Below are 27,008 nucleotides of genomic sequence, written 5' to 3' on the forward strand. Positions count from 1 at the left end.
ATAAATGGAACTTATCAATGGACAAAAATAAATAAATAAAACACAACGCTGCAATGCCAATGGGAAATCGATGAACAATTCCATCCGCCACTGATGATGTCGCTGACATCTTCGTTCGTTCGGTAACACTATCGGTCGCATGGGTGATGGACATCCGTTGGGGCTCGGCTGCGCCACCCATCATCGCATTGGAAAAATCGCGGCAGATCGAGGCGGCTGATAAACAGCTTAAAGCAACCCGCCAGTTCCTCGAAGATCAGGCAGCGGAACGTGAGCAGGAACGTGACGAGTTTGTGAAGCAAATCGACCGCCTCAAGTGCACGCTGCGCGAGAAGGAAAAGGATAAGGTTAACTTCGAGCGGGCCAGCAAGGAGGTAAGTGTCCCCGTGTGTACGTGTGCTTGGGTGTGTTGGAGTGTGGTTGGGTATCTGAATGTCTGTGATTGTGGACAGCTGTGTGGTGTGTGCGTTGGAGTTTGCCATCGTCCTTTTATGAGGTTCACATATGTAATTTTGCTTGCTAAAAGAAATGGTCTAAGAGCGGCGAAGAGTGTGACTCTTTACTGGAACTATGTTAATCATCGTTTGATGTTTCATTCAGAGAAAAACATGAAATCATTATCATCTCTTGTACCTACCACCCCATCACTTGAATAATATTTGATTGTGTTGCAAATACTAGTTGATTGTGTAAAATCTCGCAAAATATTTAGTTAGGAAAGGAGATGCTTATTAAAGGAAAAGCTAATAGCATTATTATAACTAATTGAAATAAGTAATCCTACCTTTAAAAACAACGAACACACTGCTGTACTATACTACTTCCCGTAGGCAATAATTGCACAACATAATGGATTACCAATGAATCACCAGTAGTTTGCTCTCACTAACCACTCTCTACACGTTTCTTGTATTTTCTTTCTTTCTTTCCTGGAAAATGCTTTCGCCTCAACTATGTATGCACTCACATATTACACACGTCTTTGGCACACAACAACAACGTCACCCAACGACCAACAATAACATCCGACGGTGGTTTGCACTTCTTCCTGCGATCAAAATTACAAATCTTCTACGGCGGCAACTATCGCTAATGGAAAATGTCTGTTTACCGTTCTGGGAAATGCTTCCCGTACCGGGAATATCAAAATATGCAAACATGCCACCATTGCATCTTCGTTAACAATCTTGTGTGCTTCACTTTCTGTGTTTTTTAAATTAATTTTATTATGCTGTATTATTTTGTTATTTATTGTAATGGGTATATCGAACACACGCACATCGATCGATTGGTTGATAAATGGTTTATTATATTTTTATTTTTATTCTCTACTTTCTTCCTCGCCTCGTGTTGTTTGAAACATATTCCTATCCCTCTTTCACTCTATTTTATTATTTTTCCCCCCGTTGCAAATGTTCTTTTAATTTATGGTGGATACATAAAATATATGCACTTTTTCACTGCAATTAGGAAGGATGTGTGGCCGACTGTAGATATGCAAAAGAAAATCGGGCATTTGCTGCAAAAGTAAGTGTAGTATTAAATTTTGTTCTAGTAGTAAAGTATTGTTTTCTTAAAATATAAGCGCCTTAGGTAGTGCGGTAGTCGTAATAAGTGAAGAGCTTGAAGCAGCTTTTTTGAACGAGTTCTGGGTTAAGTAATTGCTTTCGTTTGGGGGCTTATTAAGGATCCAAAACAGCATTAGAGAACGAAGATGATTTTACGAAATTTTGTTATAGCTAAATCAGATGCACTGAAAACATTAACATCGACAAGAAGAAGGCTCTACAACAGAAACATTCTTCTATTTTAATTATCCGCTAAAACAGTTATTACTTTCGATTTAGTAAAGTTCCTTCTTTTTACGAGAGAAATTTTTCTAGTGTAGACCTTTGGGGATCTGATATCGTTGCAGGGGATCTAACTTTGGAATTAATCTGACTCGTTCGTTTATAAAGCTGTATTTTACACGTAAACACGTGCTATGCGTAGTATTAAAGGTTATGTGGTTTTTATATGAAGGCAAGAAGCTCAAACATTTCCATAATTTTAATAAGGCGAACTCAATGGTTAACATTCATAAAATTCTGATTTTCCGTCTATTTTACTAGTTTTAATGTTTTCCTCAGTCAGTTGAGATATGTTCATAATTGATTAATTTCCTGTAGTGCATATTTTATTGACAATTCTAATTGCTACTCTCATCCCTGGGCAAGCCAACGGTTTGCGTAAGCTATTGTGTTTGGAAGCGGGGGAAAACGGAAAATGGCAAATAAATCAATCGAACGCTTTATAATGAAATGGTACGGAAATTATGTATCCGGGAAGCTTACTTCCGCATCATCTTGAGGCGCAATTCAATCATCTTTTATCGTTCTTTTTATTTCTCCATAAGCTTTATTATCCTTCTTGTTGCGACGATCGTTCGACACCCCAGGAGTGAGTGTTCCTACCCGATTGGGATCCTGCACCGTATAAAAGGGAAAGGCAGGGTCTCAATCGGGTAGTAGCGAAATAGAAGTACCAGTGATAAGTGCGATAAGAAAGTGAGTAAAGTGAGTAAAGCAAAGAACCACCGAAATTAGAAGGACAGAGGGGGAGAGGAGTAAGTAGCAAGGAAGAGTAATGTACATGTAAATAACATAAAATGTATGTAACATGTAAAATAAATAGTTTCAGAACCGCCTTTTTGGTTAAAGAAAATCATCCCAACAACTTCTGAAATCCTTCTCGGTGAAGAAAGAAAGGAGATATGGAAGTGAAGCCAACGTGCCAGCTGTGTGACCGACCACAGGACGGGGCCATGATGGAGCATTGCTGTTTGTGCAATAAGTGGGAGCATGCCGAGTGTGCGGGACTGTTCGACGGGAACAAAGACCCCGATACAAAATACGTGTGCTCCAAGTGCAAGGACAAGCAGGAATCCACGGCCGCCAAGTTCCGTGAAGATCGAGGATCCGCCAGCTTAAAACCTTCCACGCGGTCGAGGAAGGGGTCAACGGCATCGACTAGGAAGAACGAACGGGGTACGGTTAAAAGCATCACCTCTACCTGCCTCTCAACGGATGTTAGAGAGCAGTTAAAGCTGATAGAAGAAGAAAGAAGCTTTAAAGAACGGGAGATACAGGAGCAGAGAGAGATGCTGCGTCGCAAGAACGAAGAGTCGGCCCGACAGTTGGAGGAAAAAAGAAAGCTCGCCGAAGAAGAGAACGTTCGTCGAGAGATAGAGATGAAGGCAGAGGCGGAACTCATCGCTCGAGAACAAAACGCTCGCCGAGAGTCGCTGGAGAAGAAGCGAGAACTGATGCGCCAACTCTCTCTACCAAGTCGTTTAGGCACCGAGGATAGCTACAGTGAAAAGGTAGTATGCTGGCTTAGTACAAACAAAGGGATGAGTGAACAAAGGCCAAATTCGCACGAGGATGCCCTCTCCCGCTCCAGCTCAGCCTTTGAAAGGATGCCACGCGTCGCATCAAGCCCTGTGACAGAAACAAAGGGCAAAATGCAGTATGAAGGCAAGAACGGAGAAACTGGGGAGCTTACCGGGAGGCAGATCGCAGCACGCCATGTGATCGGGAAAGATATTCCCTCTTTCAGCGGTGATCCCGAAGACTGGCCACTGTTTTACAGTTCCTTCACGGAATCAACGGAGACATGCGGATTCAGTAGCGCGGAAAACCTCATCAGACTGAAAAGGTGCCTAAAAGGGAATGCGCTAGAGCTAGTTAAAGAGCAACTAACGCTGAAAGAAAACGTGCAAGATGTGATAAAAACCCTAAAAATGGTGTATGGGAAACCAAGTTTGCTGATTCGCTCCCTAATGAACAAAATCCGGGATTTACCTCCACCAAAGCCGGACAAAATGCGAACTATGATAGAGTTTGGGCTAACAGTGAAAGCCCTAACAAACCACATGAGAGCCGCAGGACTAGTTGAGCATTTAAAAAATCCATCCCTACTCGAAGAGTTGGAAGATAAACTACCGGGAGAGATGAAGCTGAGCTGGGCCGCATTCCAAGAAGAAAAATCAGTGGAAGGGCTTGAAGGGTTTAGTCTATTTGCCTCGCGCATGGCCGAACGTGCTTGCCTAGTGACTAACGACCTTAAGGAAATTAGTAGAATAGGAGAAAAGAGAAGGAAAAATACGGTCGCCTTAAACGTACACGAAGCTCCGCCTAATGCCCAGCCGATCAAGCCACCACCACAACCACAGATACGAACACCAGTACGAAAATCTTGCACGGTGTGCCAAAGAGAAGGACATCGAATCTATGAATGTGATCAGTTCAAAGCGGCAACGGTGGCCGAACGGTTAAGCTTTGTTGAGTCGAAGCACCTTTGCAGGACGTGCCTGAATGACCATGGCAACTGGCCCTGCAAATCCTGGCGAGGCTGCGCGGTAGACGGGTGTCGAATAAAGCACCATACGCTCCTCCATCCCGAGGTATCGGTGAGAGAAGCCGTAAGTGCCTGTGCAATGCATATCGACGACGTAAAAACTGCAAATCCTATGTTCCGAATACTTCCAGTTACACTGTACCATGGAAACCTCTCTAAAACCATTTACGCTTTCTTTGATGAAGGATCATCTTACTCCTTGATCGACGAATCCATAGCGAGAGAGTTGAATGTGCACGGACAAAAAGCACCACTTAAGTTGCAATGGACAGGACATGTAACGAGGACAGAATCTAATTCCGAGATAGTAGGATTACAAATTTCTGGACAAGACAGAAACAAACAGTACAAAATGGAAAACGTTAGAACCGTCAGCCAACTCATGCTCACACCGCAAACACTTGAGTATAAAACTCTGCAGGAACAATTCCCTCACCTAAGCGGTCTACCAATACAAGACTACGAACAAGCGCAGCCACAGCTTCTCATCGGTCTGGATAATCTTCGACTTGGAGTGCCGCTGGAGCTGCGTGAAGGACGACCTACGGAGCCGATTGCTGCTAAATGTCGGCTAGGTTGGTCAATTTACGGAGGATGGGTTACAAACACACCCCAACCAGCGAGGGTGAACTTTCACACCAGACCTTGTACGGACTGCGATCAGGTAATGAAAGAGCAGCTAAACGAGCACTTCACAACGGAACAACAAAGCACCAGCACCTATCGCGAAATCCTGGACTCGGAAAAGGAGCAACATACCCTCACGTTACACCGACAGTGCCTGTGGAGTGACGCCGGTGTCTGCCTAGCCTGGATAAAATCGGCAAATCCCCGACGTTATCAGCAGTTCGTTTCGGTACGAGTTGGAGAAATATTAACCACAACGAACCCTCAAGAATGGAGGTGGGTGCCCTCAAAGCAAAACGTGGCGGATCTGGCGACGAAGTGGAACAACGGCCCCGATCTGAGTATGGAGAACCCCTGGTTCGTTGGACCACAATTCCTGCACGAACCAGAGGATAGTTGGCCAGAGAAACGGTCAGTTTCCGACACCAACGAGGAAGTAAGAGCGATACACCTTCATGCCCGACCAACAAAAACACAACCGATGGACTTCTCGCGGTTCAGCTGCTGGAAAAACTACTTAGAGTCACAGCGTGCATCATCCGCTACATGGACAACCTGGGACGCAAAGGTGATAACAAACCACTAGAGCTCGGTGTGCTCCAACAAGCTGAACTTAGGAAAGCAGAATTGGCATTATGGATGAATGCCCAGAAGGATGCGTTCCCCGACGAGATAGCTGAGCTGAGTACAACGAAGGGCAATCCCGAGGGAAGATACAATGTTGTCCCTAAATCCAGTCCCATCTACAAGAAGTGGCCTTTCCTGGACGATGATGGAGTTTTAAGGACGAGAGGACGAGTCGGAGCATCTATCCATTCAAATTTCGACGCTAGGTACCCAGCTATACTCCCGAAAAATAATTATATTTCATTCTTAATTGTAGATTGGTACCACTTAAAATACCGGCATGCCAACAGAGAGACAATAGGGAACGAAATTCGCCAACACCTGGATATCCCCAACCTCCGAGCGCTTATAAGGAAGGTTGTATCCTTTACTACACCTACGACAAGCTGGAACTTTATTCCGCCCGCGACTCCACACATGGAAAGAGCGTGGGAGAGGATGGTCAGGTCGGTAAAAACCGCATGCGGAGCGGTACAAGGCTCATCTAGGAAACCAGACGACGAGACCCTAGAGACTTTGCTCCTCGAATCCGAAACATTAATTAATTCCCGACCCCTGACTTACATCTCCTTGGAATCAGCCGATCAGGAAGCCCTAACGCCAAACCATTTTCTGTTAGGTAGCTCAAACGGGACCAAACCAATGCCATCGCCGAACCCAGACCAGAGGGCAACACTTAGGAGCAGTTGGAAGCTAGCTAGGTACTTAACCGACCAGTTCTGGCAGAGGTGGCTAAAAGAATATCTACCCGTGATAACAAGAAGGAGTAAGTGGTTTGACGAGGTGGAGGATTTAAAGCCAGGAAAATTAGTACTAACAGTGGAAGGTACTGGGAGAGACCAGTGGGTGAGAGGAAGAATCGAAAAGATAGTGGTCGGAAAAGACGGACGCGCTAGGGAGGCTTTAGTTCGTACGTCGAACGGCCTGAAAAGAAGATCAGCAACCAGGCTTGCTGTTTTGGACGTCTTGAGGGACGGTGAACCCAACCCAATGAAGTAGAAGATAGGGTGAGTTCACGGGCGGGGGTATGTTGCGACGATCGTTCGACACCCCAGGAGTGAGTGTTCCTACCCGATTGGGATCCTGCACCGTATAAAAGGGAAAGGCAGGGTCTCAATCGGGTAGTAGCGAAATAGAAGTACCAGTGATAAGTGCGATAAGAAAGTGAGTAAAGTGAGTAAAGCAAAGAACCACCGAAATTAGAAGGACAGAGGGGGAGAGGAGTAAGTAGCAAGGAAGAGTAATGTACATGTAAATAACATAAAATGTATGTAACATGTAAAATAAATAGTTTCAGAACCGCCTTTTTGGTTAAAGAAAATCATCCCAACACTTCTGGTGCAATTAAAATGACATCTCGGTATTGCTATTAGTCTGTTCGATGGTGTAGCAGCGGTAGCTAGACAATGTGAAACTTGTTCAATTTGCTTCCGTTTTTATTTCATTTCCGCCGTAGAAAAGGCTGTTAAAAAAAATCAATATACTTTGGTCGTTCCCGCATACACCACACTATTATTTGCGTTCATCATTCTACCCCTTTTGCGTCGATAGCAATCGGGTCCATATCTGTACCATTGGACGGCAACGATATTCTTCAACGCGCCCTCCATCCACGAACCCGCTGGAAGCCGCCCCGTTCTGTTCATTTCGCTGCGCCATTTCAAACTCATCCCTTACTTCTTTCTCATTTCCAGTAGTGTCACGACTGACTGATAGGATTTGTGCATGGAGTATATGTACGATTGCACTGCTTTCGGTTGTAAGCTTTAGTTTCGATGAATTTGTAACCAACAAACTGGATAGAATGTAGTTCAGGTTCAGCCTCGTCGTACATTGCGTCATACTGAGACATTGAGACTGAAATGTCCGAGCCATAGAGTATAGAGATTTGACTTCATGCCTTCATGTAAAAAACATAGTTAAAGTAGATATTAGAGAGATTTAAGAAGAAGTTTTGCGTTAGTACGAAGGCGTACGATGACGAAAAGTATGTTGAAGAACGAAAACATAAAAAAGACTTGCGGGTAAAATGCGAATTAATGCTTTCGTAAAAAGAGTACTAATTACATCGCGTTTCCCGTGCGGTGCGTGCAATTGTTGCCAACAGTTGGAAACGGTCGAGCTGCAGGTGAAGGATCTGACGGCACAAATTGCTGAACGCGATGACCGAATACGGAAGATGGAGACCGACCTGAAGGACTCCATCGACAAAGGTTTCACACTGCGGGAAATTATCTCCGAGCTGGAAACCCAAATCGAAAGCAAGACAATCAACGAGCACGTCATGGAGACAAAGGTGAAGGTAAGTAATTTGTGATGGAGCAGGGCTAATCTTTGCAGGGTTCGGTGCCAAAAGGTTCGTCTTTCCATTACAGGAGCTGGAGCGGTACATCGACGTGCAGAACCAGCAGAACGAATCGCTGCATCAGGAGATGGAAAGCTTCAAGACGGACCTGGTGGTGCGTGGATACGACGATAAGATTGCCCGGCTGGAGGAAGAACTACGCCAACGGCAACCGACGGCCGAGCAGAGCATCGTCCTCGAGGCACTGACGGTGCAGCTGCGCGACATCGAGGAGACGCTGGAGCGAAAGACGAAAAATCTGGAAACACTCCACTCCACCTCGGGTGCTTCACTCGGCTGCAGCAGCCCATCGGAGGACATCTCGGTGAATCAGGATAGTCCACTGCATCGCAAGCGGCGCGCTGCCTCGGGCGGGGCCGGTGTGGACGGGGGTGCCGGAAGCGCAGAGAGCAAACCGTCCGTAACGCCGCTGCCCGTCGACGAGGTGCAGCGGATATTCGATAAGCTCCACCGGCACTCGCGCGTCGAGGACGTGGCCATCAAGCGCATCAACGACCTGGAGATGCAGATTACCAACATCAGGAGTGGCTATGCGGTAAGTGGCTCTTTTAGATGTTCTCTACCGTGTTTTTTCCTACGTGGCATATTTTCACGTTTCTCGCATAGTTTTCGTCAAACAATTTCCATTCTTTAGTATCATTAAATGGACATCTTGTTTTAAACGATTGCGAACGAACGTTCACTCAATGTTCATTTTCAACCGCTTTCTGAACCCTTAACTGCCTGTTATAAAAAACAAACTAAGATGCCAACATAAATAGTTTAATAGTCCTATGGATAACCGTTGAGCTTCCAAGCAAAACCAAAGCAACACCAAGCTATACATTGTTATTTACATCAATGTCAGCGCACGATGTTACCCAAAAATGGTTGAAAACAATATTGAAAACTCGTTACACTATACTTTCATAAACCACATGGTTATGACATATGGACACGTCTTTCACGGTCAATAAATACATCAACAGCCAACCGCCATTCGCGTTCACAAACAAACTCCTCGTCAAACGGGGATCCTGTTGATTCCTCACGACAGCCGAAACGACCGTTTATTGCGTGCCAAGAACCAAGTTCGTGCATCCTCGGGCCACGGGCCCGTTTCGTTCCGTTTTCATTCATTCAACAAACGGTATAATTTACTCGAAACGAAGAAAAGAGGAAGCTCAGAAACTCAAAATTTGGTACATTTTAGGTTCGGGAGTACTTTCCGGTGTTGGGAGCCAAAAACGCGACCTGCGGGGGGTAGTAGTGGTGCCACTTTCCACGTGCCTGATGAGTGATGAGGTGATTCGCACGCCACTTCGAATCGACCCGTTTCCTGTTGCTGGCATATTGTTGTTATGACTGTTTGCTTCTTAAAGTCTTGTTGGTAGGGATGCTTGTTGTGTGTTAGCAACGTTCGGATTATAGGGAGTGAACCTTGAATATCGTTATTTATAGTCACCGTAGTGTACGCAGGAGGGATGCGTCCCACGGAGATCATCCTCGACCACTCCGAGATGTCGACGTGCGAGAATGGAAAATTTTGGAAAGCAAATTACAGGTTTTTTCCCCCGTACTGCCCGGGAGGATGCCACACCGTCTCCGAGGAAAATTGGTCGGTTGGTAAAAATAACAACTCAGTTCCATCTTGGTGATCGTGCGGCGGCTGAACGTTGGAAGACTGAACAGGCAGGATGACACGCTTTCGAACCATTGCCTAACTCGCCAGTGTCAAAGTCCGTTCAATGTCAGACATCTACTCGCCGGTCCGGTCAGTCAGTTTCATCACAAGCAGAGGAGGTCCCCCTTTATTGGGTGCGTTTGGTCCCGCCACCCACTGGGTTGTCTGCTGATGTCGACCATAATTGACACTGAGAAATTCAATGCCGTGACATTGTTCCTGTTCGACAACGATAAGTTTTTAGACCACTCGTTTGCGTCAACGTGCTGTTTGCCTGATTACTTACCAAAATATTCTCTGAGCTTATCCAAGATTTGGGACTGCTGTTTAGGGTAGAATTGGGATCTGAAGATATACATCACTCAATATGGATTAAGACCTTTCCCAGCACTCTGTGGAAGTGTTCTCCCTTGCACTTTTCTTCCACATCTCAAGTAGTTGATCTTAATGGCGATCATTTGATGAAATGACAGAGAAAGCAAGAATTTGTGCTCTTCTCAAGGGAGACCTCTCGTTAGTGGGAGTATTCCGAGAAGTCGCCAGTACAAACGACTGTTTAGTTGGAACATCCCTCGTTCGCTCTCGCTTTTCTCTCGCTGCCACATGATTTTTATGCTGCGCAGCCGCGTACATTGACCGACTTTACGCAAGCTAAACAGGGGATGCCGGTCTCTCAGCTTGTTAGTTCCTCTGCACGGTCTAGTAGAACCTCAGTCGGTATTTCGTTGTGCTACCAGAAGATCGGTTTATATCCCAAGAGTACAGGGCACTGTTGGCGATGTTGTGTGCCTTCGTGAAATGGTTGGGTGTTGACCAATCGCTCAAACTGTCCCGACGTGGTGGAATGTCAGTGAAGTGCAGTTGTATGCAACGAGAAGAATAAAATTAAAAACCTTTCATGTGAAGAATGTTGTAGTGATAATTTGTGCAAAGGATCTTATGAAGTGATCTACTGTGGCACCTGCCATCCGGTCGGTTATTGATGAAGTCGGGGAGTCCGCGAGTTGTCGACCGGTTTGCTTTCTTTTGCCGTGATCTTTGGCGTTTATTAATAGTGGGCAATATGGCATGGCGCGGTTGTGTGCGTAAATGAAGAACGATTATTTCCGACCGTCGCGTCATGCTCGTGATCGTCATCGTTGCCACTTGCGTTGGTCGTTGGGGTGAGCTGCCAGGAACACGATCATATGATGACGTGGGTATGCACTTTCCTGTGGTTGTTTAGGAAGCTGACAGTTTGAAGCAGCTTGGTTTGGGGAAAATGAAACATGGAAATCTCCCCCTTTTGTGTCGGTGCTGGTTGGCCGATCCGTTTTCCTGTCCTCAGTGTACGCTGGCTTCACTCGTCCAATTTAAATTCATTTGTACTGCGGCCTCCCCGAGACGAGACGACTGCCGATTCCGAAACCGGTGTGGGGTGTGGTATTTCGGTTGCTATGTTTACCCACCCCAAGGGGCGGGCTGCCTGTGTGGGGTTGTGTTTGTTGATCGTTCGTTTATGATCACAGCCAGCGAGACCGCTTCCAGCAGTTTCCCGGCCGAATTCATTCCAACCCTCACCCGAGACTAACCGAACTGTAGGCTGTTTACATTTGATGGTTCTGTGTACTTTGACGATTCGGTCGTGGATCCGTTTCGATTTCTTTGTCAAGGGAAGTCGGACTGGAGTTCGTTGTAACCTTTTTCCTTTCCTTCAAGCATGTTTTCTTCCAACTTACCCAGACGCAAACAAACGCGTCGATTTTGTAACGCGTCTGTTGGACACAAAGATGCCTATCGCGAACGAAGTAGGTTTCACCAATCGATCGATGCATTTTTATCGGTCGATAAAGTTATCTACTCGAATTTGGCATCGCGTACGCTTTTTCTGAATCGGTCGATAAAAATTTATCGGTCGATAAGGCAACCAGTTTTCTGGCTGCTAACTAGCTACTTTTCTATGGATGTAAAAATCGCATGGAAGACAATCGTCATCCAGCTGGATCCAAGTATCCTTTTTTTACTGCTCAAGTGATACATTTGGTAAACAGATGAAATCAGATGAAAAGAAATAATCAATAAAATCAGTGATTTTGGTAGAAATAACGAATTGTGATGCTCACTGGTGTTGGCTATTGTGGATTCGTGTTGATTTTTTAGTGTACCATCATTTAAAATGGTCTTTTAACTCGCTATCGACTGGTCCATAGCAGTGGATACTATATCGATCGATAGGGTTCATCTTTTAGCGTTCGCGATAGCAATATCTATCGATATAGCAACTACTCGACAAATTTGTTCGCGTTTGACAGCCGTTTTATCCACTGCTATATCGATAGATAGCTTTCAACGTTCGCGATTGCTTAGTGAACCAAGTATCCTGAAAATGAACACTTGTTGGTCGATATACCAAATCGATCGATAGTGCAAAACGTATCCGATAGCTCCCAAAAGACGGGAAGTTCAGTTTGTTTTAGTAAACTGTGATGTTTCCGGATTGGAAATCCGATACTGATCTGTTTTTACTGTTAGCAATGTGTTTTGAGCATCTTTTTTTTTTAATGAAAGAGCATTATTGTGGTTTATTTTAGATTTGATGGATTTTTCTTATTAAATTTAATATTATTTTGATGCATCTTAACATTTTTTGTTTGAGCTCTGTTCTTTTTCGTAATGTTTTTTTTCTTTTCTATTTTTAACCAACTTTATATCGCATCGCAGAGAAATTATGTCTGTGTAATTTCTATTTCGTTGGAACTTATGCAGACTACAGTAGTTTTATTTTATAAACTACTGGGCTTTTTAAATGTTTTATTTGAAATTATTTTTAAAAATTTTATATTTTTCTGAAACGAAGTTTTTTTCTGTACTGCAAATAAATAAAATGCAATCAAGTCTACTATACTCTTGTTCGGATGGTACACTTTTATTTCCATCGCCCTTTACCATGCAATGGATGAAGTTCAGCTGATGGGTAAAAAGAAAATAACAAAAGAAAACACTCAACTTAATGGCAGCTTTCTGCTTCTCCCTCGCAAGGTTAATAGCTATCGAAAGGAGCTAAACGGAAGAAGAGCGTCCTTTAATTGCTGACCATTTGTCGGCAAAACAACCGATAAATGCTAAGGCACACATACCTCGCCAAGGACGGAACAGTGGGACGATAGTGTACAGCGGTGGATCGGGGAAGAGGACCAGAAAAGTTCACCATCCATTCATCCATACCGAACCGTTGGTGGCACTGGTGTCGTTCGGGGAAATAGGATTTTCTTCGTTTGTGCCCTTTTTGCACATGAACGCCTGAAGCTGGCAGCTCCCGGGGTGGCCGAGCCGAAAACATGCAACAGGTTTAGCCCCTCGAGGAGGAACAGTCCGGAGGGAATTTGAAATGCAAATCACGTGTCCAATCACTGCTCGCACATTGTGCATTCGTGTGCGTGCGGGAAGCGAAAAATAAAATGTATATTAGCCCGGCTCGGCCGGTGGAAAAACAACCAGCTTATCGAAAGGGACGTCCCAGCCCGATAAGGAAGACCGTCGAATGAAAACAGAGGAATGTTTTTGTGAAAATAAACCATGAACAGATAGGAGGACGGCAGCATCGATTTTATGGAGTGTGTGGAGGCGTTTATACCATATTGTTGTGTGCCAGGGAAAACGAATGAACAGATTTGTTCGTCCCATCATCATCAACATCATCGTCGAGGGTGTAGAAATTTGGAAGACGTATGGACCGAACGGAACTTGGACCATATTGAAAGTGATCCGAAGAAGTGTACCATAACAGCGCCGAAGTGTTAAGCTAGGAAAAACACAAAAACGCATACCAAAGGAAGTTGACGGAGGGGGAAAACAAATACGGCGTAGCACAAGTTTCGCTGACAGGAGAAACATAATTCCACATTAAATCCGAGAGGCAAGAAAAGTTCGATGGTGCGTGGAAAGCGTCCACCAACCTTCTCCTCGGTGTGCGTGTAAGTGTGTCCGTCCGAGAGGGAAAAGGAACTTCCAGCCCAGTTGGAAGCCGGGATAAAAATAGCCCTCGCATCGGTAGTATCTTATTTCGCTCCAACAAATCGCGGGCCAGCGGTTCAATGTTTACGGCCGGCAGTTTCGGCTCTGCCAGGGCCGGTGAGAGCAGCGGGGTCAGAAACCGAAGCACTGGCTCTAACAACAACAGCAGCAACAGCAGCAGCAGCGGCGATAGCGGTGTTGGAGAGTCTGTGAATGGAATCGGTATAGGTGCCGGTTTTAAGAAGGTCGTCCTGGTGGAGCCTTTCGGCGTAAGTATTCAGCGGGGGATGTGGAAGCGAGGCAAGGGAATACTGGCAAGATTTTCTTCGGCAAGCTCAGCGACCGACGATGTGGGGGTGATTATGGGCGGATGATCTCCCGATGTTAATGATAACGCTGACGCCGAAATGATGGCTGCGCGCGGTGAGCAATCCAATTAGCATAACACAACACCACTGGGCGGTGGGGGGTGGGAGGAGAGGGTCGTTGTGTTGTGGAGACGCCACTGATTTTCCACTGATTAAAATCACATCCATCCCGGTGCAGCTTCTCCGCGACGCGCTCTTTTCCCTTTCGTTACTACCGTTGTTTGCCCAACTAAAGAGTAATTTTGAGAAATGTGTTGATTGTGTTGCCACCGGCGATAAGGTGAATCCTCGCCTGCGCGGTAATTAGGATTAGGGCTTTCTTAGAAATGAATGGAAATGGTTACAGTGTGCGAAATGTCACGACGCTGAGAGGAATGCGAGATTAGGGCGCCGTTTCCATTCGGAATAAAGTTTAACAATCCATAGATTAGGACAGATTTTCTTTGATTTCAGTGCTTTAATGGTCTGCGAGTAATTTATTCTCCAGCAGTAGAAGTTGAAAAAGGTCACTTTAATAGCTTCTCACTAACATCTGATTACAAAAATTTGCATTTGATTTTTCCTCCTCACATTGACAAAATAATCATTCTGCTTATTTTATTTGTCGTCCACTTAAAATTAGGACAAACATTGTACAATTTTCTTTGACAAGGGCAAACCAATTTTTGTCCGCTGCCATTTTCCGCACAGTCGGGAAATCAGGTGAACCTTCCGGATCATGCGGCCGGAAACGACCGTGGCCACGTGAGGCCGGCGCGTGAGAAACTCCCGCGGCGAAGCTGATATCTGAAAATGATTTCCCGGTGTACAGTTTCTTATTACGCCGTTGCGTTGTGCGGTGCCCGCCCGTGTACGGTTCGTTAACTGTGTCTATAGATTGGTTCGGCGAGCGCGCACATATGGAGCCGACCGGATGATGATGTCCTGTTGCGATGAACTTCGTTACTTTTGGATTAGAATGGTTAGCTTGCCGGACCTGTGGCTTCGGCATGACAATGCGGCGCGGATACAATGTATGAAATAAATCCATGCTGGAAAGTTAGAAACTGCCTTGTTCCGTTCGCCGGAGTCGTTCGGTTGGATCGGACTGCCACGGTCAAATCACGTCCCCAGCGTTATGTGGTTCAGTTTTCCCCGAATCAGCGGCCGCTACCTAATGGTTCCCTTTTGTTTCTAAATCCTACCCGGTGGATTGGAAACTCTCTTTTCAGTCTAACGGGTTCATTCCTCTCCGTGGCGCTAATCCCGGGAAAGGGCGGGATTTGCATGTTGTTTACGTTGCTGTGTTGAATGAAGTATTCCACCAGCTCGATAACGCACTGGTTCGAATGCAAAAACTGAGATGGAGATTTGCGAATGATTCCAGTTTAATCTCGTGCGTTCTTGTTTCGATGCTACTGAAAACAAAGATTAGTTTTTCGGTTGGTTTTTGGGGTTAAAACAGATTGTAATCAGGTACAGTTGCGGGAAATCAAAGTCGGACGGTAAACAATATTTTATTTTTAAGTTATCTCCTTCTTCAAGGTTGCTAATGACACAATACTTAACAAGTCAAAAAAGTGCTCAAAACACTATATTTGAAGAAATAATGAAAAACGAGTAAAATGTTTATTTCGACTAAGCTAGTTAAATTCGTATCCCACAAATGGCTTTATTTTAATATTTGGTTGAACTAAAATTGACATTTATTACTACCTCGTAACCATTTGTTTGCATACTATGAACTGATTTCAGACACAAGTTAAAAACAAAAACAAGCTGTTTCGTCCTTTTCTTTTCTGTAATATACAGAGCGTTAGAAGGAATGTAGGAATGTGAATTTACATAAAGAAGAAATGTAGTGGAAGTTCCTTGTAAAATGTTGTTTAAAACTGCTTCGGTGAATAAGATAACAAACTTAAATAGTTTTTGATGTTCGAGCGTCTGAATTTGGTTGCCCGAAACTGTAAATTATCGTTGGTATGACGTATCTTATGGTAATAAAGTTATTTCTTCTTCTTCTTCTTCTTGGCGTAACGACCTCTTGGTCATGCCTGCCCGTTAAGGGCTTACGAGACTTGTTTCCCTGTTGTAGCACGTGGATAGTCAGTCCTCTCGTACAGGGGAGGGTCCGGTCTCGGTTGGGATTCGAACCCACGCCGTCGAGGTGGTGAGCCCAGGCGCTCATGGGCCGATTTTCTAACCGGCGCTACTAATAAAGTTATTTATCTTTATTAAATAATTTTTCTCCGATATATCTTTTTTCTATTGCACATTTTTTTCATTATTGCATATCTTCTTTTCCATACTTCACAGGAACTTCAACACGAACGTGACGTGCTGCAGGAGAAAATGTCGGAGCAGTCGATAAAGATATCAAGCCTGCAGACCCGCCTCGACGAGCAGCGCCTGCGTGCCGAAGAGTTGCACCGCCAGGGCACCTCCCAGCTGACGGTGAAGGTGCACGACCTGCAGAACGAGCTGCACAACCTCAAGGAGACGCTGCAGACGCGCGACAAGCAGATCGTCAATCTGAAGCAGTTCCTCGAAAACAGTCAGCAGGCGATCGCTCGCCAGGAGAAGGAGCTGGCCATGAATCAGGGCGGCGGCGAACGGAGCGGTGGGGAGCAGGAGCAACAGCGGCTGGAGACGGAACTGCGGGCGAAGGAGGAAGAGATCCGACAGCTGCGCGATCGGATCAAGAACGAGATGATCAATAAGGCCGCCCTGCCCGATCTGATGGAGACGATGCTGGCGGAGAAGAACGAAGAGATTGACCAGTTGAAGGATCGGTTGGCCCAGTACCAGCAGGGGGCGGAACCGGCGGTGGCAGCGATGGCCGGAATGCAGCAGTTCCATGCGGGACCCGCGGCGAAGGATGACGATGGTGGGCGTACGCTGAGCGATGTCGTTTCGATCACCGACTGCGATGAGTCGGACATGGTGATGCGCCGGATGCCGGAACAGGGAATCACCCTGGAGGGCGGCATACTGCCCGCGCACAGCATTCCGATGGTGAGTACCGACCATTAGTATTAGTGTCCTTCCGGCTCTCTGTTTTTCCAACCAAACCCGAAGTGAATGCCAACATAATCTGTTTGTTGTTGTGTACTAACGTAGCTCTTTTCCGGATCTCTCCTCCTTTTCCCCATCGACACCTCGTCCACTTGGGCGAACTAATATTACGCCCGTCCAACCCGGGATTACCATTGGCAGATGTTTCTCGCTGACTTCTGCATCCTAACGATAAAGGTTACGTGTGGTTGCCTGGTTGAAAACATCCTTTTTTTCCCTATACCGTGCTTAACGCTGCTCTCTTTCCCCCTTCATGGCGGTCCCAAAGCCGCTATGTCTGGCGCTTTCCATGGTAGCCATGAGATAGATAGAAATTGAATAACCTTTTTCATTACCGATCACTCCCTACGCCCGTAGTGTTTTGCTCAGTGGCTCCAAGTAATTAAATTGAAATCATCTGCACCCGGTATGAGTAACGCGTTGCCATCCGCGTGGTATTGAACGCCCAACAAGGTAGAAATTAGCCGGTAGACAACGTGTTTAATTAAATGATGATGTTTATTTCGCATTGACTGGTGCGTGTATGCGCTTTGAATATGCAATTATCGAAATTAAAACCGCTTATGTTTATTAATTGATGGTAAAGCTTATGTTTGAAATAGTTTTTAATGCCGGTCACAATTGCTTTGTAATTTGATTGATTGGGTAATTTACGAGTATTAATATGTTATTTGAATTAAAGCAATAACGTCATAAAATACAAATCAATTTTTTTAGACATAAAAATTATGTTATAAAGTTCGCAAGTATTACTTAAAAAGTATTAACTTATAATTTCATTATATAATCCTTCAACGTAATTCATTGACTTTTTAAATCCAACACCTGCTTTCCAACCGCTAACGTACTAACCTATAAAATCGTCTTGACCGTCAGGTTGCATATACGGAATTGGAGTCTTTACCACCGTAGCGTAGAAATTCAATCCTGCGATAAAAGTTTCTCCATTCTAAATTTTCATTTCAATTTTGTGTTCACTTGTTTCCTCCACCACCCACTCCACCAGGACTCCGGTACGTCGTTGTTTCCGAACCATTCCAAGCAGTCCTCGCTGCAGATGCTGGGCGCTGGCGGTCAGGCGCTGAGCGGTGGCCACGAGTCCTCCTCGATGCTCAACTCTATTCCACTGCGGTCGAACTTTTTCCACGACGTGTGCTCGGCCGTACCGCGCGTCCCGGATCAAACACGTAGCAGCGCTCCCACACCCGAGTACGTTCCGCGACAGATAAACTTCTCGCTCGCCGAGGACGCCGGTTCGCCGATGCAACGCGTTGGCATTATGCACCACCAGCAGCGCCTATCGGCACCGGTACCATCATCGACGTTGATGTTTTTCGGCGCTTCCCCGGCGCCACCGGGTGAGGGGTCGTCGAGGATGCTGGTCCGAGAGCCAGCCTTTATCGAGGAGATAGTGGACGACGAAGTGGACACCGCTGGCGATGCTGGTCCAGGGAAGGATGACGCAAAAGCGCGGCTGGAGAGTGAAGTAGAGTCTTTAAAATTAAGCTTAGATAGGGTTGTGAATGAAAAGAACGAGCTGGTGGAGCGGTTGAAGGGCGAGCTGCAGGAAAAGGTGGAACAGATCGCGGACCTGCAGGTCGAGCTGGCCGCACGCAACAAGCTGTACGAGGATCTGATGCAGGAGCGGAAAGAACTGCGCACCGAGGTAGAGAAGGTGAAGCAGGAGCTCGGTCAACTGGAGCAGCAGGCGCACTCGGTCCAGCAGAAGGAAACCGAGCTACGCGAGGCCCTAGAAAGCCTGCACCGGAAGGAAGCGGAAATGGTCGAGGTAAGCGAGCGGTACGAGAAGGTACGCACCGAAATGGAAAGCGTCACCAAGGAGTCCACCGTGTTGCGGACGGAACAGCAGCGGCAGAAGGTGGAAGTGGACACGCTGCGGCAGCAGGTGGAATCGCTGAACAAAACCATCGGCCACAAGGACGAGCTGATGTCAAAGCTGGAGAAGGATCTGCTAAACTATAGCAAAAACGAAGAGAAGTATCTCGAGCAGTTGCGCTCACTGGACGCGAAGGAGACGGAGCTGAAGATCGTCCAGGGTAACTACAAGGACCGGCTGCATGAGATCGAGATACTGAACGAGGACAATCGCTTCCTGACGGAGGACATCAACCGGTTGAGAAACGAAATCGCACGCAGCAGCAACTCGCAACTCAACTCGAGCTCGTCGTCGTACGTGCAGGCACTCAAGCAGAACTGCGCCAAGCTCGAGGAGGAGCTGCAGGAAACGAAACAACTGCTGACGGATAAGATGCTCGCCCTCGAGCGGGTGCGGATCGACCTGAGCGGGTGCCAACACGAGCTGGAGGATGTGCGTGGGGTACTGCGCGAGAAGGAGATGATCATCCAGCAGATCGGTGACGACGGGCAGAGCTTGCACGAAGCCCTCTCAAACATCCAGGAGCAAATGCAGGATAAGAACGTGACGTTGAATGGGAAACTGCGCGAGGAACAAGCGCGGAACGCAAAGTTGCAAGGCGAACTGGAACAGCTAAAGGCACAACTCCAACGGAGCGATAACTCGTCCAGCCCGAAGCCGTTCTCGGTGGAGGAAATAGCGGAACAGCTGGAAAAGGAGCTCAACTACTCCGCACAGCTCGACTCGAGCATCCTGAAAGCGATCGAGAGTGACGAGGTGAACTCGGACGATGAGCGCCATGCCGTCGGGGAGCAAGCAAAGGGGGATGCAAGGAAAGGTGGTGGTCCCCGTAAGCCATCGGAACTGGATGACCTTCGGCAGAAGCTTCAGCTCGAGATGGACAAGGGTAAAAAGATGCAGGAACTGCTTGAGGGTGAGAAGCAAAACTCCGCCTCCATCCAGCAGCAGGATGCGGAAATTATCGAAGCAATGCGCATCCGCCTCGAGGCGTCACTCGGAAACGAGAGCACACTCCAGCGGCTGCTGGAGGAGGAGCGAACGAAGGCCGAGCGCCTGTCGCGGATGGTCGGGGGCCTGCAGCGGACCAAATCGTTCGACAACTATCTGCTACTAAAGGGCAAAGGTTCACCGCAGGCTCATTCCTCCGCAGCGGAAGGTGGTGGTGCACTGAGTGGGGGCAATTCTCCGCAGCGTCTCAATCGATTGCTCAACCGCAGTGGCGACTTTGAGGCGGAAATGGTAGCGCGGTATGAGAGCGAGCTAAAGTTCCTAACGGCACAGAACGCCCGGGAGCGGGAACGGACGGCCGATCTGCAGCGGGTGTTGGAACGCGAGCGGGAACGGTTCGAGCGGGAGATCACCGAGCGGACCGAGCACGGCGAGCAGCTGAAGAAGGAGCTGACCCGTGTGCTGAAGGAAAAGGAAACGCTCGAGCTGGAGCTGGACCACGAGCAGGAAAAGCTCGAGCTGGCCCACCGGGAGCTGGAAAGTCTCGAAAAGCGCATCGGAGCACTGCAGGAAGCGGAAGCGTTGCGATCGGCTCGACGCGACCGAACCTCCGGACAGAATTCGCTCGAGTACCAGGAACTAAAATTGCGCCTTGAGGGTGTTGAGTTCGAGCGGAACCAATTGCGGGACACGGTGCAAAGCCTTCGCACGGAAGTTGACCGCCGGCGTACGCGGGAAGCTCAACTGACGGAAGCGCTTTCGAGGGAGAACTCACTGCACGCCCAGGGCCAGCACGAGGTCGTACCGGAGGAGTTCCTCAACAAACTGAAAGACCTCAACCGAATGCTGGAGTCGAATGCGCGGGAAAATCACCAGCAAGCGGAAACGCTGCGATTCATGATGGAGGAAAGACGGGCCCTGCAGCAGCGTATCCAGGAGCTCGAGCGGTACAACGCACACGGTGGTGGTCACCACAAGCGAGAGGACCTGGAGGAGCGGGCGAACCACCTGTTCGGAAAGTATCTCCGCTCGGAGAGCCACCGGAAAGCGCTGGTGCACCAGAAGCGCTACCTGCAGATTGTCCTGACCACGTACGAGGAAAACGAAGCGAAGGCACTCGCGCTGCTCAACGCGCAGCTACCTCCCGGTCAACTGGAGGTGCTCGCCCTGGCCAGCGGACCGCGATCGCTCGAGTCCTCCCACCGTCGCACCGGACGCAAATCGTTCCGCTCGGTCGTGACGGTGATCGTGGCGATCGAGCGTATGAAGTACCTGGTCCGCAAGTGGCACGGCGGGCGACGCGTTTGCGCGAAGGCCATCTTCTCGCAACCGTTCAGCAGCCCGCGGCGGTCTCAGTCGGCCAGCACGAACGTTTGGGCACGCTCGCCGAACTCACACTTTGCCGAGTACGGTACCGTTGGCGGTGGTGCGTCGGTGCGGATGGAACGCGCGGAACCGATCCCGTCGCAGTTGTTCAGCGCATCGGTCGGTGTCGGTGCTGGTGGTGCCTTCGTGAGGACACTCTCCGTTCCGGTGCCCGGTTCGCCCACGTCCCTGCGGATGAACGTCGACGTGCTGGAAACCCTGCGGGAACATCAGCAGCAGCACCAGCCTCAGTACAACCGTAATGGCTCCGGCAACCGATAGGTGGGTCATTAACCTTCAACTTACTGTTGACTTTCCCCTTTAGACACGTTATCGTTTAGGTTAGTGCTTTGCTACCCTGACGCAGCAATCAAACGACACTGTTTTGTAGGGTTTTTTTCTAGAACGACATTGGAGGTGTTTCAGAAAAACTGCCAACCAAAGGTTCACACGCACTGTTACGATCCATTTTAGCCGCTATGTGTCGCTCCAGACAGATCTCTCTATACCGCTATTTATCTCTCTCTCTTTCTCATGTTAGAAGTTCGTACAAAAAGTATTAATCTTGTGCGTCAGTGCGTACCAAAAAGTGTGAAGACGATTAGGCCTCTTTTTTATAAAAAAACCCAAGTTTATTTTTTACTTGGAAGCGATGAAGAGAAACGCAAATATTTGACAGTAATCCGATTATTTAGTGCGGGAGTTTTCGTTAACTTGGTTCATCATTTAAACTTCGTTTAGTTTTGATTTTCTAAGGACCGTGTATTAATGTATATTGGCAGTATTTTGGCTGTAAATCCAAAGAGAAGATAATTTTATCTAAATAGTATGACATTGAACCACATTTCACCCGAAACAAAATGCAGCAGCACAAAGAAACATGTAACATTTTCAAACAGTGCCTTACATGCGGAACGTGGAATACGAATCAGATTACATTAATCAGTCCTTACCATGGCGTACCTTAAGTTCCGTCGTCTCGTCGATTGTTCTTGTGGTTCGGTTCACTTTTCTTTCACCCCATCATTGCGTTCAACAATTCCCACCAAAGGGCATCCTGCTTTATTCGTCCACATGCCATAGAGTACCGTAAGCAGTTCATAAGCAATAGGAGGTAGGAGCGGTGTGTTTAGCGGTTATACGGCCTAGAGGTATACTATTTATTAATTTAATGTTGTTTTAAACCGTTTTGCGACGCGACACGTAGTTCGACACGATTCGTAGAATTTCCAGGATTTCCTCTAGGGTAGTAGAATAGACGGCTCAGTTTTGATAGTAATGGTTAACTCACTCTTTTAAACGACGCGTATTGTAATATAAGTAAATGAGAATGTTAAATCGTGTGTGTTTACTTCCGTCATAATTGTTGTATCCGAAAGTGAACGGTGTTAGCAAACATGCTGCGCAAGGTGTGGGATATTATGGGTTATTTTTCACATCACAAACTATCTCAGAAATGTCCTGGAATGCGAATAAAATATTATAGGATATGTGAAACCGACCTGTAGGTATCTGGGGCATGCTGTTTGAAAGTTTCTCGCATAGTTCAATCTACGAATCCTGAACTAAATTCTACATGCGGCTCGTACGTAATTCCTTCTGGCTAAAGAACAGGTGATAAATTACCGTAGAAGCACCATACTTGGCGCGGGTCCAAACTTGGCGCACTTTCTAATATTTTCTTCGATATTAGACTATTTCCAAATAATTTCAGCCTAAAATATGGAGTTAAATATTTGTTTATGTTTGTACAATACATCCGCATCAAATCATGTTATTGGTTTTTAGTTATTGAATGTATATATAATTAAATGAAAAATTCCATCTCACAAGTGCGCCAATTTTTACTCGCGTTAGCAACGCTGCTAAGGATTGGGTTCAACTGTTTCCAATAATTTATACTCAAAGGAAAAATTATTAGGGATTTTATTTATCAGAAACGGTTAAAAAGTAAGTATTTTCAATGAATCGTGGTTAGATTCGGCGCTTTTTGAGATTTTTATGCTAATTTTGAAGCGAACAATTTTGCGCCAAGTTTGGCTCACAGTGTTCCTAATTATTCACCGTGGAGAATATGACTGTTTGCGCTGCTAGATATTTTTGAATCATAGAAGGCTTTGATGAATGAGATTATAAAAGTTAGCGATGAGATAATTTTATTTCCACGAGAGAAGCCAAAGTCCGCTGCAAAAAAAGCTGAATTGTTTTTTAAATTGCTGTTGAAAAGTGTTTCTATTGTTTTAAGTTGACTTTTGAACATAGCTGTTGAATTCAATGAACTACATCCATTTTGTTTTAAGTGCGCCAAATTAGGAACACATCGCGCCAAGTAAGGAACATTGCAAAAACCATGCGCCAAGTTAGGAACATAATGTGCCACACAAAGAGTTTCTGAAACTTGAAGAAATAACAATTTAAGAGTTTCTCACTTATTTTTCTTATATTCTATGGTAGTTAGGCTAGCACTGTGCAAAAAATGGTATGATTTGACCGAACATTTTTTTTGTTATTCCACTTTTTATGCAGAATTTCCTTAACTGCGCCAAATATGGTACATCTACGGTATTCCGTCTGTCTGTATATTCTGTATAAATCTGTCTAGTGTGCTTTGTTTATGATTTAGAGGAAAGGCGATTGAAATTAAAAATAAACCACATTTAGACACACGAAAAAGGCAAAGTAACTCAAAATATGTTGTTTTTTACATTGAAACATATTGAAAAGCAATTGATGCTTTAATACAAATTTCCATTGTCTATCAATCACATTTTCAAATATTTTCGAAATTCAGTTTTTTAAATTTGCTCTTGAATAAGATTTTGTTCAATTCCATTATCATATCCTGAGTCTTAGTGATTGATTTAATTCAATTAGCCTTATTCATAATTTTGTGAGATGAATCTTGACACACATGCATAGATATTATTCTAGATTTATATGGACCACTTACCACTTTTCTTCCAACATACTCCAAAGCAATGTCGCTTTGTGGAATTCATTTTACAATGAACATGCATTAAGCCAAAGAAAGTCGTTCTTTGATTTCCTAAACATTATCCTTTAGACCATTTTTGTTCAGCTTCCTTCTCTAACATAGCAAAACCGCGTTATCTTCGAGGTGTCTGGTTTGCATCAAATGCATCTTTGCAAAGGCATCGTGTCAGCTTCAGGTGATGCGGTGTTTCGTGTGCAACCAGTGCTCAAACAGTCAACCACCCGGCATTTCACCTTTGCGCTAGATTCTGTGCGTGAATGTGGTTTTTCGGATGCGGTTTACCTGCGACTACATGTCGGCGAACTTCTCGTATGCAGGCAAAGGCTGCCCGGCTAATGGTATACCCTTTTTCCACCCCACTTCTAGAGGCTTTCTCCACGCTCACCCCCGTTCAATTCGTCGTTTAGAAATGTTGTTGTTGACTGCACCGTTGGGACGATAAGGATAGGAGGATTTTCTAGCGAACGATGGTCGTTGCGATCTGGGAAGCACGTTACACCCTTTGGGCGAAAGTTTCCATTTACGTTTGACTTTTGGGTGCTCTGTGCAGGATGGAACGTTTGCTAACCACAAAACCACACCAGGATTCTCGTTACGGCGACGAAATGGAACTGTACGCATGGTGTTGCTTTCTGGTGTATGCATATATGCTTTATGCAGGCCGGTTACTGTGGATAAATTATTTTGGGATGCACAGAATTAGAAGGTGCGAGCGTTTTTGGTGCGAGAGCTTCCCAGGTTTCAGGCTTGTTGTAATTCAAGCAATGCAGGATAAAGCCAACCAGGTAACATGGAATATGTTTCAGTTTTTCCCTCCGGTTAGGAGTACTTTGATATTTGTTGTTGCTACTGATAACGTCGAACTCGGTATATACCGAAGGTTCCATATGGTGAAGAGCTTCTCCGTATTCCGAAAGTAAGCAGACACTCTAAGCAGATTGGCAAAGATAACAGCTGTTACAAGATTTTTAAAATGAAATACACAAAAAAATAAATCCAAGCCCTCGCCATACAGCAGGCAAAACAAAATCCCGGGCAAAGCAAATCCGGCAGCCGGGAAAACTCGGTAAGATGAGAAGCAAAAAGGAAAAAATTAAAACTGTGCCGGCGAAAACACAGTGCAAACTTTGCGTGCGTCACAATCGTTGTAACGGGAGAGCTTTTTCCATTTTCCACGAGGCAAGGATGGATGGAGCGGAGAGAGGGACACTGGAAGCGACCGAGATCAGGCCAATTCCGCGATGCTCTGAAGGTAGCTTTACACTGTAGAAGTTGAGTGTAGTAACTGTGCATTACTGTTGAATTCAAATGATGTAACATTGCATGAAATTTCGGATATTTGAGTTATTTTCCAATAACTTTACCGATACAATCAGCAAGTTAACAAAAGTACAGTTTACTGTCGCGTTTTATTTGCACAGTGTGTAACACATACCAGCTGAATGAGATGTAATATTGGGGGAATGAGTTATGTAATATGTATCGAGGAAGTAGTAAATAGCAGGTATGGTCTCACATAATATAACGAAATGGTTAAAAGAATAATATAACTTCTCCATAAGCTGTTTGGTTCGAAGTTCATATCAACAGCCAGTCAATAAAACGGAAAGACAGTGGACATTTAAAGCATGTTATTAGAATTAAAATTAGGTCCAGCTTTCTACCAGTATGGAACGATTGGTTATAAAAAGGTATTCATTATCATAATTTTTAGATTTTTATATAATTACTGTATTATTCATGGTGAGACATCTCCTTTGCAACATTTTGGAAAATAGTAGAATTTAATTGCATACATTTTTAGAAATACCAAACTAGCAATACAAAATCTTTTAAAAACAATAGAAATAAGACTTGTCAGAATGTAATTAAATAATTGAAGCTAGAATTTATATTCAAAGCTTGCAAAAATTGTGAAGATTTTAGGATTTACTAAATTTGAAATTGTTTCCGTGTAAACGTACCTTAAGCAACGCACATGTACGTTGTAGGTTGCAGAAATATCCGTAGACATCCAATCTCCAAGGAAACCGGATGGATGCTGCGAACGGTTTTTGTCCATTTTCACACAAACGCACACTCGCGCACCGCTGCTGCGAAATTCGCAATGGTGGAATTTTCATTCATTTCTTGTCGTTGGATGCAGGGGTGCGCGGTCGGTAGAAGGACAGGGGACCGGCAGGGCGGACCGTCGGGGAGACAACATCCGCCGGTTGGTTCGGTTTTTCTTGTTGTTATGGGGAGCCCGCTTCGTGTTCGGAAAAGCTTCGTCCAAACGCCGACGAACGCGCTGGAGCACATCCCAAACCCGGTCTGTTGGTGTTGGTGTTGCACACCACATTTGTTGTTCCGCTTCCCCGAGGCTGGGAATGATTTGGGACAATCTGGGCTTTTTGCGTCGGCTACATGGCGTCTCGGGGGAGGAAAAAGAAATGGCTCAGCCATTTAACGCACTTACATCAACACTCTCAGGCAGGCGATTGAAGGTGGGAGTGAGATCGAGAGATTTTATAGTTGTTTTCATGCGCGTCGGTACAGTGAGTTCCAAATTGTGTGTCACCGTAAGTCACTTTATATTTTGTGATAGAAAATTCTTAAATAAAATTTTAGAGCAATTCAAAAATTTTAGAGCAATTCACTGAAATTTATCATCTTTCAACTTCAACAAAGGACAAAGTTATAATTACAATATTGCCGGAAAGCGGGTC

General features: G+C 45.7%; 1 protein-coding gene across 1 annotated transcript in view; it reads left to right on the top strand.

The window, feature by feature from the left end:
• LOC131260373 (A-kinase anchor protein 9) overlaps positions 1–22,637 on the top strand; it is a 40,020-nt gene extending 17,383 nt beyond the window's left edge. The window contains exons 10-15 of the mRNA XM_058262076.1: positions 207–374; positions 1,471–1,527; positions 7,760–7,954; positions 8,028–8,552; positions 16,337–17,035; positions 18,102–22,637. Coding sequence (XP_058118059.1) covers positions 207–374; positions 1,471–1,527; positions 7,760–7,954; positions 8,028–8,552; positions 16,337–17,035; positions 18,102–21,587 — 5,130 coding nt within the window. The 3' untranslated portion in view covers positions 21,588–22,637. The remainder of the gene's footprint in view (positions 1–206; positions 375–1,470; positions 1,528–7,759; positions 7,955–8,027; positions 8,553–16,336; positions 17,036–18,101) is intronic.
• Positions 22,638–27,008: the final 4,371 nt, after the last annotated feature.

The sequence above is a fragment of the Anopheles coustani genome, chromosome 3 (assembly GCF_943734705.1).
Source record: "Anopheles coustani chromosome 3, idAnoCousDA_361_x.2, whole genome shotgun sequence".
NCBI lineage: Eukaryota > Metazoa > Arthropoda > Insecta > Diptera > Culicidae > Anopheles > Anopheles coustani.